Below are 17,982 nucleotides of genomic sequence, written 5' to 3'. Positions count from 1 at the left end.
TAAACTGTAGTGACTCCTTAGCAGTCCATTGAGGGGGTGGCTGAAGGAGCACCCACCTGGTCTCATTAAGCTCCCTTCTGAACAGGATAAGTTTGAATTGGCCAGCACAGATCTATGGAAAGCAGGATCTAACTGCCTCTTGTCTGTGCTAGTCCTGAGGTCTGGCCCGCAGCTAGCTGTCATTGGTCCTTATGGAAGTCATATTGAACCACTGAAGCTTTTGCTGCTTGGTACTGGGAAATGATTTTAAATATATATATAAATTTCAGAGAGAGGAAGGGAGGAGAGAAAAAAAACTGAATGATGAGTGAGATTCATTGATCGGCTGCCTCCTATACCTCCCTACTGGACATCAAGCCTGCAACCCAGGCATGTGCCCTGACTGGGAATCAAACTCTAACCTCCTGGTTCATGGGTTGACGTTCAACCACAGAGACACACCAGCCAGGCGTGATTTTTATTTGTGTTTGTTTTGTTTTGTTTTAATTCCTGAGCCCAACCACTCCCAATTAGATGGACTCAAAGGTGAAATGGGGTATGGGCAGATCCAGACTTTGGAATCCCACATCCTAACTTGATAGTCTTAGTGTAAACTAATTTTTCTGAGTCTCAGCTGCTCTAAATGTATAATGAAGATAGGAACAGGGTGATAAGTGCTCATCTACTTATTTGATGCTAGAGCCACACAGTTTAAAGTATAAACACCTGTTGGTTTTTCTGATTTTTAATATTTCATACCTGAGTGATCAAATCGGTGGGGCAACCCCATTGGGTAAAATAGGGAGGTTGAAGCCAGACCATGTTGGGCAATTTGGTGTCTCCCTCAGGCTGAAGCCTGACTGGCTAATCAGCCTCCTGAGGATGTGACCAGGCCAGTGAGGGACTGGCAGTGCCTGCTGCTCCCGCTGCACTTGTGCTGGAGGCGTCCTTAAAGGTGGTCTCTCCTGGCTGAGGCAGAAATGGCACCAAGGCTTGCTGTCCACACACACACAGCGAGAGGGAGTGAGCTGTGGCAGGGGCAGTCACCTGCATGGCCTGCTCCAGTGACGTCTGCGTCCAGAGACAGGTCTTCTGATGCTTCATTCACCCCGTTGATGCTGCTCTGGCCACCCTCCTCTTTGCCGCTTCAGTGCACTTCAGCTGCAGAGAGGCTTGTTGACACAGACCAACAAATATGGCCACCTACCATTTATTGCCCTGAGGCAGATATTCCAGTTTCACCATCTTTTATTGGATACAAAGCCATAAATTTTCTGATGCCTGTGTGAGTCCTCTTAAATACATACACTCAGGTACATTCAGCAAAGGGCATCTATGGGTGACATGGAGCAAAGTGCTGGGATGGTGATGCCTGGTGTGGCAGAGAAGTGGGGCCACTGAAGGCCCCTGGGGACTGGAGGTACAGGCACCACTTAAACAAAATCGAAAAATGCTTTCCACTCCTCTGCCTGATGTGCTTGGGGTGGGGGAAGCCACCCTTTCCCGGCTCAGGCCCATTGCAGCCTGGCTGTGCAGGGAAGGCAGGGCCTGGGGTCAGTGGTGGAAGTCTCCACCAGCAGTGCCCGCTAGAGCCAAGCCTGCTCATGCCAGCCAGGAGGCAAGCCTGGGTCACCTCAGGCCTCTGAGTTGAGTGCAAGACCCCTGCCAGGGCAGAACTGAGGCTGGAAGGCCGGGGCCAAGCCTCCCTGGGGCCATGCCAGTGGTGGCAGGTGAGGCTCGGCCTCTTGTGGGGAAGCCTGCCTGATTGTCAGGGCGGTCTTGGGACTGGCCCGGTTCCCAGGGGTTGGGGAGGGAATAGGACCTGGCTGCCTTAGTTGGCCCTGGTATTCTGATTTCTGATCTCCACCTAACCCTACACCTTATTCTCAGGCAAGGGCTGCCGAACACACTTGTCCAGGAATAAATACATATACACGATACACAGCAATATATACAGAAATGCAGGCCTGGGACAAGGCTGGGTGAGCAAGCATGGCCAGCAGGGCTAGAGAGATGTGCCAGGCCCCTTGGGGAGAGAAGTAACACTCACCAGGGGTGACATGCTGGGACAGATCCCATCAGTTTGAGCCCTCTGAGCACAAGGGCCCTGCACCCACTCACCATATCTCCTGTTATCACCCCAAGTCCAGCAGGAACTGGGTCTTTGGCACCGATAGTCACTCTGTTAAGGTCTTCCATTTAGCGCCTTAGGACTAGGATTTGGGCAGCTCCCACTTACGGCCCAAAGGACTAGAGGCAGGGCCCAAAGACAAAGGACGGAGCCAAACCTTGGAGCCACAGACCTTAGGAAGGAGGCGGCTTTTCTTTTTTTGAGGCAATTCCTGAGGGACTGGCTCAAACTCCATTCACTGGACTAGGAATACCTGAGCTGCCTTGGTCCTTCAGTGGTCTCTTCTGGCAGTTAAAGCCATGGTTCTGGGCAGCCTGCTCCTCCCCCTCTGGGGTGCAGACATCTACAGCATCTCCTTTGTTCCCTGCCAGTGCAGAGGCGGCAGCCCAAATAAAGCATGACCAAACGCTCAATCCAAGTACTCGGAGTCCCCAGGTGCTGGGTTCAGGCTGTACGACAGGACGGTGGTTGGGATACCAAGTGGCCCCCACCCATGGGCCCCCTATACAGGCCTGGGCCCCTGGAGCAGGACCTGCCTTGGTTTGCTCTTTGAACCTCCTCTTTGCATCTTGTCAGGTGTGAGATAGGGGCGAGTGAGGGAGGGCTGGACCCTCCATCCGTTCCCGTCATCAGCCCTAGCTATAGGGTTGCCAAAGAACAAATGGAGCATTCCCACCAACAAAAGCTCCCCGCTTAGCAGCAGGGCTCACCCCCCTGAAGAGAAGCAAAAAATAGCATCGAGCTGGTGTGGGTGGAGGCCTGCAAACTTGCCAGTTCTCAGCCATGCAAGCCTATTGGCCCCAGGGGCAGGTGTGCAATGGGACATACTATAACCCATGTTCCTGTTGACGGGGGCCTGGGCATGTACGATATAGACTCCCATACATCCTTCGCTTGGCTGGACTTGGGGGGTTTTCTGGAAACAGCCAAACCTGTGAGAGGCAAGCTTCCCCCCAGCAGGAGAGGGAGTCTTGTTCACTCCGCTGCCTGCAGTGCTGGTGGTGTGCAGGGCTGTCACACAAACGAACAAATGAGTGAACAAACCTGCTACTGACATCAGTCCTTTCTCCCACTTAAGCTCACTGCCCGGGCACTGACTTCCTTTCCCAGGGCTGATGCCGGGCATCCCGGTGGGCACCCCCCCAGGGAGAAACTGCCCAGAGCCTGTGTTCAGGGACAGAGGCCTCCTGGGGCAGAAAAGGTCCCGGCAGGGCAGGCTCTGGCCAAGCAGGGCACCCCTTTGTGCTTTGTCCAGGAGACAGGGAGGGCAGCACCTCTGATCCCGGGGTCATGTGGAGCAGGGCTTTGGAGGGTGCAGTTGGAAGGCAGGACTGATGCACCCAGAGCAGCCAGGTCTAAGTAGACCTCCGCCTCCCTCTAGGCCAGCAGAGTTGTGCTTCTTCCCATGATTCCTGGGGGCAGGGCTGAGGAGGAGTCAATAAAGCCAGCTGCTCTGGAGTGGAGATACCACACCGCCAAGGCTCCGTGCAGGACAGGACAGGGAGTTGCCAATATGACACCCTTGGTATTTGGGGATCTTCGAAGGGCAGGGCCAGAATAAGCCATGGGAGGAAAAGTCATCAACAATGGGAAGAGCCGGGAGAACTGGGTGTGGAGCCAGGGAAGCGGGGTGCACCGCTGAGTCTGTGGGGCCCAGCTCTGGGGGCCTCACTGCAGGGTAACCCAGGGCTGGTCCTTGATGTTCAAGCTGGGTTGTAGCAGAAAGTTGGGTCCCGGGGAAGAACTGAGAAATTGGAGGAACCCTGCCTCAGCCACCAGCTGCCTAGTGATTAGGGCTGAAAGCCAGTCCTGTGCAGGAGAGAAGGAAACCCTAAGATGAAGAATGAAAGAACTTTCCAAATGAAGGTTGGCAGGACCCACCTCAGCCACTGTGGGAGCTCTGAGGAGGAACTGGGAGACCTGAGTCTCAGTGCTGGGACCTGGTCCTGTGGGGACCGTGGGAGGGTGAGTGAAAACCCCACTTGCATCCATTCTGTGGCTTCTAAGCCAAGTGGCTCTGGCTTGGGCCTCAGAACTACCCCCGGGCAGAAAACTCCCAACCGAGCCCTTAGCCCATGGGACCAGTTCATTCTTAGCTAGATGGGCCTAGCTTCCTTAAAGGGCTACATCTTTAAGCAAGCCAGACAAGGAAGCAAACCAAACCAGCCTCCCAGCCTCGCCCAGGCCCCCATACAGAGGTCAGCCAGTGACTGACTTCCTCCCACACAGCCTTGGGGATCCAAAGGCCATCAGAGTCCTGCCCAAGCACCTGGATTAGAAGGCCATTCCTGCTCTAGCCGGTTTGGATGCCATGGATAGAGCATCGGACTGCAGACTGAAGGGTTCAGGGTTCGATTCCGGTCAAGGGCACATGCCTGGGTTGCAGTCTCAACCTCCCAGTAGGGGGCGTGCAGGAGGGCATTCAATGATTCTCTTTCATCATTGATGTTTCTCTCCTCCCTATCTGAAATCAATAAAATATATATATTTAAAAAAAAAAAAAAGGCCATTCCTTGAGGACGGGAACTGCTTCTCACAGGTGACTGGATTAGGATTGCTGACAGTTATGGAAACATGCACCTTTTAGCTCAGAATTTAGCTCTTGTGTGTATGGGAAATGTGGTTATTGGGGGAGGGAGGTCTTGCCTATATCAATAGAAACTTTTTTCTCTTCCTGGCAATTTCTTCCTTTGGGAGAGATGGTTTCAATGTCCTGGGGAGAAAATCTGAGTGAATGTTTTGCCCTTCCAAGCCCACTCCCGCTACCTCACCTTCGGCTGACACTTGCTCAGGCTCCTCGGCCCATGTGTTATCCTCAGAGAATGTGGACCCAGTCCCCGGTGGGCTGTCTGAAGGGTGCCCCACAGAGGGCGGGGACGGAGCAGGGCGAGGAGAAGAGCCCTCCTTACCAAGTCTGACCTGCCTGGGCCTAGCAGAGGACCTGAGGGCAGGCTGGGCCTCAAGAATGAAGGCCTGCCAGAGCAGCCAAGGGCCACTGGGTGGTTATTGCAGACCCTCAGGGGGAAGACACCAGGTGCTGGTGGTGACAGCTCCTCGCTGGCTGTGCCCAGAAGGCTGCTCCAGCTGGGGACTGGGTAGGGGCAGGGGGCAGCTTCTGTCCGAGCCCCTGCCCTGAAGAGACAGTTCCCAGGGTCAGGCCTGTTGTTCTGCTATCCCAGGAGAGGACAGGAAACCGTCAACCCCTTCCTGGAAGCCAGAGATGACACCAGGCCTCTGAAGGTCTAGTCCAAATCAGGGTCCCTCTGGAAGTCCAAAGAGAGTGCCCTGGGTGGGGCTGGCAGGGGCCCTGCCGCCCCTCACCCGGGTTAGCAGCCGCCTTCCACCTTGATGTGCAGGATCTTAGAGAAGCCGGGCCTCCGTCGCAGGGCCTGCAGAGCAAACCCGGGTTAGTTCTCCTCAGGGCCCAATCCTTAGGGTCACACAGGTGAAGCTTTCTTCACATCACAAACCCAAATCCCCAGCCCCAGCCTAGGGTCATGGGGTCTTGGGTGGCCTCAGAACCAATTCCTCACCTGGAGTTTTGTCACCATGTCTTCAAACAGCTTCTGGGCCTCGGGACTGCTGGGCTCTTTGAAATAATCAGCAATCCCAATCTGGACCACAATGGACTTGAGGTTCCGGCAAATGCCTGGGAAAAGGTGGGTAAGATAGGAGCCCGAGTTTGGCCGGGCTGCCTCCTCTCCCATCACTAATGAAATCAGAACCTACTGAGAGGCAATCAAATGCCAGGCACTGAGATCATAACCAGGAGAGCAGACCCACACTGCCCCGGGGCTCAACCAGACAATGGGAGCAGGTGGAAGGTGACGTCACAGCAGAGGCTGCGGTGGACTCTGGGAGGATGTGTGGGCAACAGCTGTGCAGGAGCTCTGGGAACTTCCCTGGCAGAAGGGACAGTTGTGCTGTGGCCTGGGCATTTGGAAGTGAATTACAAAGACAGAGTAGCGGAAGTGAGGCTGGTGGTCTCGGCTGGAGCACAGAGGAGGGGAGACAGGGAGCAAACAAGTTGGGAGCTTAAGGGACCGAATGTTGCCATGAAGTCAGGAGAGGAGGAGCAGGAAGGTCAGGAGGCTGAGAGGGTCCTGAAGGTCAGGATTTTGAAGGCTGAGCCGTTAGTTCTGGTGGTCAGTCCAAGGCAAGGCCATGAAGCTGAAGGGGAGGGAAGAAGAGGATCCTGGGAATAATAAGGTCAAAGAACCTTTGGTGCTCAGGACCTGAGGTCTTGCCGAGGGTCAAATGGTCTTGGATGACGGTCTCACTTTTGGGTGTGGGCAGCCCAAGCTGGGCACCCATGTCCTCTAGAATGTGGAGGAATGACCGGAGACGGAGTGGATAGCTGGAGGGAGTGGGGCCAGAGGAGGCATGACTTGCAATCTATACCAGGGAAAGGAGTCTTCCCTCTGAACTGTCCTTGGAGGCTCACACACACCATCTCATTCAATCCTCTCATTCATTCTAGAAATTCAGCTTAGGAAATGGGGTACAGAACTCAGATGTATAGTAACCTGCCTGAAGTCACACAGCTAATAAGCAGTAGAGTCAGAATTGAGACCCAGGTCAGTCAAGCCCCAGAACCTATGATCTTAACCTGCCTGCTCTCCTGCCTCTGCCCTTGGCTGGAGGCTCACATGGGGGCCAATGCCGCTGCATAGCTCCTGTCTCCAATGTGGGTAGAGCACAGGGCAATAGATGTAGCTGAACTGAACTACTTGGGCCACATGTTAGAAGGCCTTGAATGCCACACCGGCCTCAGAAGGCATTGGTGGCAAAGCCAGGGCTAGAGCCCTGGTCAGTCTAACCCCAGCACTGCGCTTGCTGACCAGGAGTGACAGGGAGCTGGTTATGCTACCTGCTGGCAAGGCATGGTAAGAGGTGACACTTGTACCCCACCCCGCATGCCCCATCACTCACTGTTGAAATGCAGCAGGGCTTTGGGGGTGACGGGGGTGGCCGTGAGCACCAGCATCTCCAGCCCTTTCAGGCCTTCCCGGCAGACCTCAGCCGCCACCTCCTGGGTGATCTCCGACACGTGGTCCAGCTCCAGGACCTGCAGCCTCATGCAGTTTCTTGCTAGGAAGAGGAAGAGGGGAGGTGCTGCTGACCGAACCCTCCAGGTTACCTCCCGCCCACCCGATGCTCCTGCTATCACCCAGGCTGCAGCCCAGAGCTCCTCTGAGATTTCAGTATCACGCCCATGCCTGCATCCCACTAACCCCACCCTAGCCCCAAGGAAAACTTACCGAGTGATGCCAGGCCCTGCACCCCACAGCCGGCACCCCCAACCCCCAGGGCCCTGAGGTGGGGCCAACAGCGACCGATCATCTGCAGGCAACGATTGCTGAAGCGCAAGGGCTGCTGGCTGGAGAATGGGGGGAAGGAAGGGCTGTCAGGAAAGCTGCTGGTTATGTGACACCCCGAGCCTCATCCTCCTTTGGGATCACCTTCAGGCTCACCCTTGGGCAAGGGCCCCACCAATCACCCCAGCTGCTCAAGTCAGAAACCTGGGATCATCCCTGACTCCCCCTCCCTCATCTCCTGCCAAGGCCCATGGATTCCGATTCCTGAATAAGTCTTCAACCTACAGTTCAGACCATGATCAATGTTCATCTGGATTATGACTAGACAACCTGCTGCTAAAGGTAAGCCAGTCATTCCTACATTCCCTCACTCAGTCATTCAACAAATGGCTGTAAGTATCTACTAAGCCAAGAACAACTGAGCTGGGCCCTGGGGATGTAGTGGTGACAGTACAGACATGGTCCCTGCCCTGAAGGAGCAGACAGTGGGGTGAAGAGGGGCACAAAAAATGTTACTTGTCTGATGCAACCCCATTTTTTTAAAAAAATATATTTCATTGATTTTTTACAGAGAGGAAGGGAGAGAGATAGAGAGTTAGAAACATCGATGAGAGAGAAACATCGATCAGCTGCCTCCTGCACATCTCCCACTGGGGATATGCCCGCAACCCAGGTACATGCCCTTGACCGGAATCGAACCCGGGACCTTTCAGTCCGCAGGCCGACGCTCTATCCACCGAGCCAAACCGGTTTCGGCGTAACCCCATTTTTTAAGATCTAAAATCCCCAATCGCTTCCCAGCACTTTCTAGATAAAAAATGCAAAAATCTAAGCCCCTTAGGCAAGGCCTTCCTGACCGTTCCCCGACCTGCCTTTACACACTCACCGCTGGGCTCTGCCTACCACTCACACCAAACTGGCTGTTTCCCTGAACAACGCATCCCTCAACACTCGCCCAGGCCACAGACATCTGCCACACCCTTGGTACCACAGATGTGGAACGGACATTTCAGCCTCTGCCCTGAGAACCATGAGTCTCATGGAGACTGAAATACAGAGAAACTGTTGCAAAGTGGGCCATAGCAGGGTGGGGACAAGGTGCAGTTGGAATGAAGGCAGGAGAGCAGTGACAAATTCTCCCAGGGACACTGGAGGGCTTGGGAGGAGCTGTCACGTGAAGAGAGGGCTTGGAGGTCAAGGTGCAGGGAGCAGAAAAGCCTGACATGTTCGAGGAGCTCCAAGGAAAGCCATGAGTGACACCACAGCCTGGACTCACCAACCACCAGCTCTTTTGTACATTTATACACTGACCACCCTGAACTGCCTTTCAGGTGCCAAACCAACCTCCCTAATGTTCACGCCTCACTCACTGTGGGCCCTGTGGGCTTCATGGACACATCTCATTTGAGCCAGGAACAGTCCTAATAAAGTCAACAGATCCCTAATATCACCTTTACTTTGCAGGTTGAGAAACTGAAGCACAATTGGGTTGCCCAAAGTCATACTCTATAACCAGGACATGATGTTGAGCCTTGCTCCTAACACCTAAACACAGTTTGATGAATGCAAATCTGGTCTCCCCAACAGACAATCGATTGAGTGGGCCTAGATCTGCCCAGTCCTCAGCCACAGACCCCATCCAACTCTGTCCCCTCCTCACCCAGCCAGGGCTCACCAGGGGTGAAGTGGCGCCACCTGGAGGGAGACTATCTCTCTGCAGCCTGCGCCCAGGGCCCAAATGACCTCATGGCCAACGGGATCTGTGGCGCTCCTGTTGAGAAGAGACAAAGCTGGGGCCACCCACTCTCCCTGGTGGCCTCTGCTCCCTTCCCTGAGGCCACAGAGCTCTTGGGTCTCTGCCTGAGAGCCCTGAGAGAAGGGTATGCAGAGCAGAGTGCAGGGACCCCTCTTGGGGATGCTTCCGGTGGGATGGACCCACCTGTAGGTGACGGCCTGCAGAGCGCGGCAGTAGCAGCTGGCCAGCCAGAGCGAGCGGTCAGTGAGGATGTTGGGACAGTGGGAGATGCGCAGGATCAGCAGGTTGCCCCCCGCCGCCTTCAGCAGGGACTCCAGCCCCGCTTCCAGACAGCCCCTGGGGATGGCCAAGAGGTCAGGGAGAGGCTTGTGGCCCCCTCCTGCTCTGAGAAGCATCCCCACAGAATCCTAGGTCTATGGCCCAGGAGCACCCTCCCACCCACGCACACACCCACCCACCACGGCCTCACCGGGTGCTCCGGGCATACTCCTCCTTGCTTTCCTTCTTGCCCCGCTGCCGAGGCTTCAGGTTCTGCAGGGTCAGCGAGTGGGCCTGGGTGCACCACTGAGCCAGCATTGCCAAGAACTGCAGGGAGAGAGGGGTGACCGGGGGTGAGGGGCCTGAACTTGGTTGGCTGGAGGTGGACCAGCTCTAGGATAGGAGCTCCATGAGAGCATTTTAGGAAACCAGGCAAGAGTTGGGGGTCTTGTAAGGACTGCAAGGACCAAACCTGGAGGGACCAGATGCTGGAAAGCTGGGGGGTGCGGGGGGTGGGGGGGGTGCGCGCGTGCATGTGTGAGCTCACAGCAGGGATGAGTGGGAGGGCAGGGAGAGTGGGCAGAAACAGGTACCTTGGAACAGACTCGGGCATTCTCGAGCAGCACCCGCGTCCAGACAGCAGGGTGGCGGGCCACAAAGCGCCAGTCGCGGCAGACCTCGGCGGCATGCAGGAGGGTGCGGGTGTCCAAGTAGGTGAAGATGCAGAACAGGGCGGCTCGCATCTTGAGGATCTCTGGGCTGATGACCTCATTGGAACGTGAGGGGCTGCCCCTCTCTGCTCGCCGACCCCGCCCACTGCCTCCCTCAGAGCGGGCTGCACAATACCAAAGGGTCAAAGGTGAGTGTGGAGGGTCAAAGGCCAGCATGGCGATGTAGGGTAGGAGCTGCAGGAGCCCTGGGCATGGGGGACCCAGGCTGGGGGACCAGTGCCTTGGGAGAAAGACAAGGGCCTCTGCATTCCTCTGTTCTGCGTCACCCCGCCCCTAATTTTGCAAATTAGAAAAGGCAGTCTTTCCTCAAGTAAATTATTTTTAAGATAATATGTCATCGCATAGTCTGAACTCACCCCCGAGATGAGGCAACTGAATCAGGTTTGGAGAAGGAAAGTGTTTGGAGGGTTAGGGTATGGATGGACAGAAATGGGGCCTCTGGGAGCAGAGGCAGGTGAGAGGCTGCCCAAAGCAGTCACAGGGGCAGCCCACACCCTGACCGGAGCCCTCTCCCCTCCTGGCCCTCACCCGTCCGCGTATGTGCATGGCCTTGTTTCTATAAGGGAAGGCACCCCTCCTCCAACTGCTTCAGGGGCCACAGAGTCCGGAGCCAACACCTAGCTACTCTCCTGTAAATGTCAGTGAACCCACCACATCAATGGAGCCCTTTTGGTGTGGCACCCTTGTGCACAACCCAACCGGAGTGCCCTGTGCTGCAGCACGCCCTGTCTGGACGCGAGTGCTGGGTGGGAGTGTCGTTCTCACCGTGGGAAGTCTGGGCTGGGGAAAAGGAGGTGCAGGAGCCCAGGAGATGTGCTGCCTCAGCCCCGTGTCTTCTGAGAGGGCCTGCACCAGGGGAAGCCTGGCCTCTCTGCCCACCCCCCTAGGACTCACCTGAGAGCCGGCAGCTGCTTAATGGCCCAGCCACAGCAGGCCCAGGGCGGGGGACGTCCGAGGGGCCCTCAGCCTCTGACTCGGTGGTTCGGGAGCCCACGTCCGAAATGTCACCCTCCTCGCCCTCCGTGCTGTGCCGGCGGGGTCTGCGCTGCCAGTTCTGAATGGCCTGGCGCCGCAGGCCTGAGCTTCGAGGGGCCTGAGCCCGCTCTGAGCCACCGTTGGTAGCCGGGGCCCGTGTGCCCACGCCCCCAGGGTTACTGTCCTCCGGGGCCCCTTCTTCTGGCCGGGGCAACTCCAGACTGTCACTGTCATAGCAGCCTGAGCTCTGGGATGCAGCTGGGACGCGGCTGGAGGCCCTACGGTGGGGTGGAGCAGATGGTAAGGAGGAGAGGCACCAGGCCTGCCGAACTCCCCATCCCACCCCTAACGCTGGCCAAGGGCAACCCACCCACCCTACTTTCCAAGAGCCCCCTCTGAGTGTGGAAAGGCAGACGGACAGAGGGGACCCAAGGAGGATGGGGAGAGGGGAGACCAGCCTCCAGACAGGTCAGCCATCCAGTGGGCCAGGGTGAGGGTGGGCTGCGTGGGGGGGCAGGGAGGTGGGCCCGAGGCTTACCCTGTGCTGGGAGAGGAGCCATGCCGTGACACCGCATATGTGCTAGGCATGGCCATCCCCACGTGGTGTTCTCGCTGTGGGCCCCCAGAGCAGGAGGGAAGGAAAGGAGGGCAGAGGAGGCAAGAGGATGAGAAGGAGCAGGTAAAACAGGGAGCAAGGTGGAGAGAAGAGGAGAGAGAAGAAGGAAAAAAGTTGGGAAAGATGGACAAATAGTAGACAGACAGCCGAGAGGCAGGCTCGCCAGCCGCCTCCGCATACCCACCCCGCACCCCAGGCCCAGCTTGTGGCTCCTGGGCTCTCATTTGCAGGGATGGGCCTCTGAATCACACCCACTACAGCCTCAGAGGCCTGCGCTTCTGCCACCTCAGAGGGGCTCCCCTATTCCTTGACCCCCTACTTCAGGCCTACCGTCTGCTCACGGGGAAGAGCCAAAAAGGGAGCATCCCAGGGGGGATGTCAGGCCACACGTGAGGGGAGTTTGTGGAAATCAGGTGTGCGGGTGGAGGAGGGAAGGGCGATGGGCACTCACCACTCTCCCGGGGCCCCGGGGCCCGGGCCCAGCGCCACGGCCCAGGCTGGCACTCGGTGTGCTGCCGCAGCTGCTGCTGATGACCTGCAGCTGCCGCTCGGCACGGTCAGCCCGCTCCAGGAGCTCCTCGATGAACTGCTGCAGCCGCAGCTTGGCGCTGGCCTCCCGTGCCGCAGTCTCCTTCAGGAACTGGTCGATCTGCACCACCTCCCTGGGCCCGGAGCAGTCTCTTACCCCCGTGCCTCAGCCTATCCGCCCACCCACCCTCTAGAGGAGTCCCTGGCCAGTGGGGGAGCGACATGGGGCACAGCTGCCCCCGGTGTCTGCTCATGGTCACATGGAAACATATAGAACAGGCCCAGGCACACTGTCCCACACAATGGCACACACAGAAATGCCAGCATAGCCCTAGCCAGCTTGGCTCAGTGGATAGAGCGTCAGCCTGCGGACCGATGGGTCCCAGGTTCAATTCCGGTCAAGGGCACATGCCTGGGTTGCGGGCTCGATCCCCAGTAGGGGGTGTGCAGGAGGCAGCTGATCAATGATTCTCTCTCATCATTGATGTTTCTATCTCTCTCTCCTTCTCCCTTCTTCTCTGAAATCAATAAAGAAATATATTTAAAAAAATAAATATATAAAAATTATAAATTGTTTTAAAAAAAGAAAAGAAATGCCAGCATATATTCTGAGTTACACACTCACACCCCACTCACCCAGCCCCACACAACTGGACATCCCAGTGCCCCAGGCATACTCAGTCACACACAGCCACCTCCTGCCTCCAGACAAACTCACAGACACACACAGTCACACAGCCAAGTACGCAAAGTCCAATACATAGCCCCACTCAAATACACGTATTCGCAGGCACACAGTCTGAGAAAGGCACAGTCTCACCAACACATTCAAACATCCCCTAACCCCACCCCCACCACACACACATTTTTCAGAAACATTCTCAGATGCAGAAGCACACTTCCCAATGCACTACCACCTCCAGGAGTTCCATGTACACACAGCACACTTAAGAGTCACAGAGTATTTACTCCCAATTGCATTCACAGTCGTTCATGCATCCACTCAACATTGACTGAGCACCTTCCTGGTACCAGATACTGTTCTAGGTACTGGGGACACAGCAGTGAATAAGCAGAGAAAAATTCCTGCCACCATGGAGCTTGCATCACTATGGGGACAGATGCGTAACATCTACATATTTCATCATTCTACACTTAAAGACCAGAGACATAAGGAGAAGCAACGAAGACTGAGGAGGAGCAAAGAGACAGAAGGAGATCCCAGGAGAGTGTCCTGGAAGCCAAGTGAAGAATGTGTTTCACCGGCCGGCCTGGCTCCGTGCTTGAGCATCGACCTATGAACCAGGAGGTCACGGTTCCTGGTCAGGACACATGCCCGGGGTTGCACGCTTGATCTCCGCTATGGGGCGTGCAGGAGGCAGCCGATCAATGATTCTCTCTCATCATTGATATTTCTATCTCTCTCTCTCCCTTTCCTCTCTGAAATCGATAACATATAGATTTTAAAGAACATGTTTCAAGATCATGGACTCACAGTCCTAAACACAGCCATGACACTGTTGGCCCCACAGGCACCATCGTTACATGTTCATGGCCTCACACACAGACACACTCATTGCCACACTCACGGTGATGGCAGTAGCACAATGACTCACAGGGTCACCCACTAGGGAACAGTGCCGGGCACATTCACCCACGGGGCGCGGCGGGCCACTCACTGCTGCTTGCGGCTCAGCTCCTGTTCCTTGTGCACTAGGTCCTGCTTGAGCGAGGCCAGCAGCTCCACGCTCACGTCCACCTGGCGCGAGAGCTCAGACGCACGCTCCTCCAGCTCCTCCTTCTCGCGCCCCAGCCGCGCGCTCTCCTGCCGCGCCGTCTCCAACTCCGCGGCCTTGCGCTCCAGCTCGGCTTGCAGCCGGCCCACCTGGCCGGCGATCTTCTGCTCCACCTCCTCGCTCAGCCGCTCCAGCCGCCGGTCCACCTCCAGCTTCTCCAGCGCGCGGATCTTGAGGCGCGCCAGGCCCTCCTCGTAAGCCACATCGGCGGGCGAGGGGGAAGCGGGCGAGGCGGTGGTGGGCCCGGGGCACGGGCTGGGGCCGGGAGGCGGCGTGGAGCACGCGGAGGAGGCCACGGACTTACGGGCGAACAGCTCCCCCAGCGGGATCTCAATCTCGCGCAGCGCGTAGCGGGCGGCGGCGGCGGGCACGAGGCCAGGCTCCGCCAGCTCCTCGCAGGGCAGGCTGGCGGGCACCAGGTCGCCGGGGAAGTGGGCGAGGGGCGCGTGGTGGTGGTGGTGGTGCAGCAGGTGGGGCGTGGCGGGCGCCGGCCCGGCCGCCTGCTCCTTGCCCTGGAAGGACGTGCTCTCGAAGACCTCGCGCCGGGCGCCGGGCACCGCCAGCAGGGCGGCGGGCTCGGGCACTAGCGGGAAGCCGGACGCCGCGGCTGCCGCTGCGGCCGCGGCGGCACCTTCGCAGATACTGTTGGTCTTGGAGAGGATGTAGAGGGTCTCGTACGTGTGGCTGTACTCCAGGTGCGCTCGCAGAGACGACAGGCTCCGGAAGCGCTTGTGCTCCCCGCAGCGGGGGCAGCGGTACGGCAGGTCCAGCGAGGCCATGGCCCCGCCGCCCCCGCGGCCTCCGGGCTCCACCGCGGCCGCCCCGCCGATCAACCGGGTGCACTCATGGGGGGCCGCGGGTGAGCCCCCCTGCGGGATCAGGAAGGCTCAGGACACCCGCAGTCAGGGGTGAGGAGGCTAGAAGAGAGGGAGTAAGTCTTAGGAAGGGTTTCTCAGCTTCCCTTCCTCACACCCCGTACCGCGTACACGTGAGGAAATTGACTTTCCATGAACAACATGTGCCCAGAGAGACCCAGAGAGAGGGGCAAGGGGAAACCCATGGCCGGACCTCCCAGAGGGGGCTGGCTTGCTGTGCTACCCGTGCAAGGGCCTGTGCATGTAGGAGAGCGAAAAACAAAAAGAATTCTTTAAGAAAAAAAAAAAAAAAGGCATTCATTTTGCATGGCCGGTATGCTCAGTGGGTTTAGCATCGTCCCATGGACCAAGAGGTCCCAGGGTGCGATTCCTGGTCAGGGCGCATGCCAGGGTTGCAGGCTGGATTCCCAGTGTGGGGAGTGCAGGAGGCAGTCATTAGATGTGTCTCTCATTGACATTTCTACCTCCCTCTCTGAAATCAATAAAAATATATATCTTTAAAAAGACATTCATTTTATTTATAATAGTTCTAACCTGGATATAACCCAAGTGCCCATCACCAATAGAATGACTAGACTGTGGTATATTCATATATTCATAACGGAATAGTAACCCAGCAGTAAGAAAAGGAACCATTGGTACATGCAACAACATGGATGCAAGAAGCCAGACCAGAATGCACACTATAGGATTCGATATACGTGGAGTTTAAGAACAGACTAAATTGGAGATGACAAAGTCAGAATGGAGGTTACCCCTAGGGGTCTCTACGGACTGGGAAGGGCAGGAGGGAACCTTATGTGATACAGGTGTATACATATGTAAACAATCAACTGTATACTTGAGATTCATGCACTACATGTACCTGACTGGATGTACGTTACATCTCAAAAAAAATTCTTAAAAGATGGGCTTATTTCCATGTCATGCGAACCACACCCATAAGACAGGCTGGACAATTGGTACCATGATGCAGTGACCAAGATGTCACCTCACCTGACAATACGCCTGTGTGTGTCACTGTTTGTTCCTGCCCTCTGTACCCTGCTCTCCAATCCCTGCCACTCCGGGCACCTAGGTCCTCTCCTCAGATTTCATTGCTAGGTTCGTCTCCAATAAGTGGCCTTGCCTGCCCTTTACTCCAAGGGTCATAATATTTGTCCTCCCCCGACCTCTTCTGGCACAAGCAGCCACCCTCCTGGAATCCCAGCCCTGGTCACCCTCAACTCCCACTGTGCATCCCCCCATCACCTCTGGCTTCTGGTCAACCCTCCCCTGCCTCCTAGGATGTCTACCCCATTCCTCACTGCCTTCTTCTTTCTAACTGCCTGCAATCAGGTTTCAACCACCCTCTGATGGCAACATGCTCCACCAGATCACAGCCCACCTGCTAGTCAGACAATTCACTTGTCACCAGGTATCTTCACCGACTTGACCCGTTGGCTGATTCTCCTGATCCCTCAGTCTTTATAGGTTACCATTAAGGTGCCTAGTTTGGGCTCTCTGACCTCCTCTTCTTGCTGCTTTCCTAATCTTGTCTTCTGATGGGAGAGGTCTTCATGCCCCCTTTGCCTTATCTTCTCCCCTGGCAGTCTGATGCACTCCCTGGAGTTAACTCACACCGTAAATCCATTAAGTCTCAGCTCTGCCTCTCCATCCTGACCTGTTCTTGAGTTCCATTTGCTTTGGCATTTCCACATGGATGTATGAGTGTGTGATGTCTGTTCCCTTTGCAACCCAGTCCTCCTCAAGAGAAGAGCACCCTGCTTTGACCTTGGGGAACCACTGTTTCTTTCCCATTTTCTCAGTCCATGTGGTCTGGGTGGGGGTTGATGGCCCATCCCTGGCTTCAGGGGTAAGAATGTGATAAAGGCCTGGTCGACCAGAGGCTTGGGATGAGCACATACCACCCAAGTTGAGTATTTCCTCATTGAAGTTAATGAGTTATTTCTCCAGAACTTCTTTGGAACTACTGGGGGAAAACATCGCTTTGGGCTCAGGTTTCTAAGCCGATGAGGCCATCTTTGGGAGGAACCACCTGGGAATGAAGCCCACATAAAGAAGCAGAACTGAGCCCAGCTGGTGTGGCTCAGTGGTTGAGCATTGACCTATAAACCAGGAGGTCATGGTTCGATTCCCGGTCAGGGCACATGCCCTGGTTTCACGTTCGTGGAGGAGACAGTCAATCGATGATTTTCTCTCATCGTTGATGTTCCTATCTTTCTCTCCCTCTCCCTTCCTCTCTGAAATCCAAGAAGAAGAAGGAAGAAGGAAGAAGAAGAGGAAGGAAGAAGAGAGATAAAGAGAGATTCCTCACAGACACTGTTTAAGCCAGCTGGCCATGGGTCTGTGTTACTTGCACCAGGAAAAAGTTCTCCAGACATTAGAATCAGGAATGGAATTTTTGAAAGTAATAGACCCTAAGAAGGAATTAGCTGAACTAAGGGGAGGAGTACGCTAGTACCGCTCCACCCATTGGGAAGTGGTGAACCCTGCTACACAGCAGCAGAGCAGTTGACCAAGCTCTCCCACTGCCTCCGGAGCTTAGACGATGTTCCCACCAAGGCTGGAACTTTAGGGGACTTGAAAAATGTCACCGTGTTGGGGTGTGGCCCCAGTAAGGTCCAATAAGAAAGACACGCTCTGGCCCATCTGAAAGCAGAGGAAGAAAATGCTGCTATGCCCAGAGAGGCTCTTTCTGCCTGAGGCCAGTAATCCAATATGGCTGAGAGTCAGATAATTAAGAGCCAGTTCTCTGCTTCTAGCTACAGTCAGCCAGGCAAAGACAGGAGAGGGAGACAAGCCTGAGGCCTGTCAGGCTCTTAACTCCCCAGACCCGCCTGCAACCCTTCTGCTGTGCCCCCCCAGCTCCACAGAAGCAACCACTGCTTTCATTATAAGCAGCCTCCCACTGGGATGCAGTTTGAGTGGGAAGGGGCCAAGGAACTGTGCCTCCCACCATACAGTAGGGATTTGAACTGCCCTTAGTAAAGGCCTAACTAGAGGCCACAGAACCATG

At 55.9% G+C, this 17,982-nt stretch overlaps 1 protein-coding gene across 1 annotated transcript; it reads right to left on the bottom strand.

The window, feature by feature from the left end:
- Positions 1–4,604: 4,604 nt before the first annotated feature.
- On the bottom strand, positions 4,605–14,867 carry FBXO41 (F-box protein 41; the record flags this gene model as incomplete). The annotated part of the gene is made up of 12 exons (XM_081101455.1): positions 4,605–5,499; positions 5,644–5,759; positions 7,043–7,201; positions 7,372–7,490; positions 9,104–9,199; positions 9,368–9,520; positions 9,654–9,769; positions 10,036–10,277; positions 11,068–11,426; positions 11,687–11,760; positions 12,216–12,426; positions 13,972–14,867. The coding sequence occupies 12 exons, from the start codon at positions 14,865–14,867 to the stop codon at positions 5,437–5,439; spliced, it is 2,604 nt and encodes an 867-aa protein (XP_080957581.1). The 3' UTR covers positions 4,605–5,436.
- Positions 14,868–17,982: the final 3,115 nt, after the last annotated feature.

Source organism: Myotis nattereri (assembly GCF_964212035.1).
Source record: "Myotis nattereri genome assembly, chromosome: 10".
NCBI classification, from domain to species: domain Eukaryota; kingdom Metazoa; phylum Chordata; class Mammalia; order Chiroptera; family Vespertilionidae; genus Myotis; species Myotis nattereri.
The sequence above is the reverse complement of the archived record's forward strand: the minus strand, read 5'-3'. Positions and strand labels throughout refer to the sequence as shown.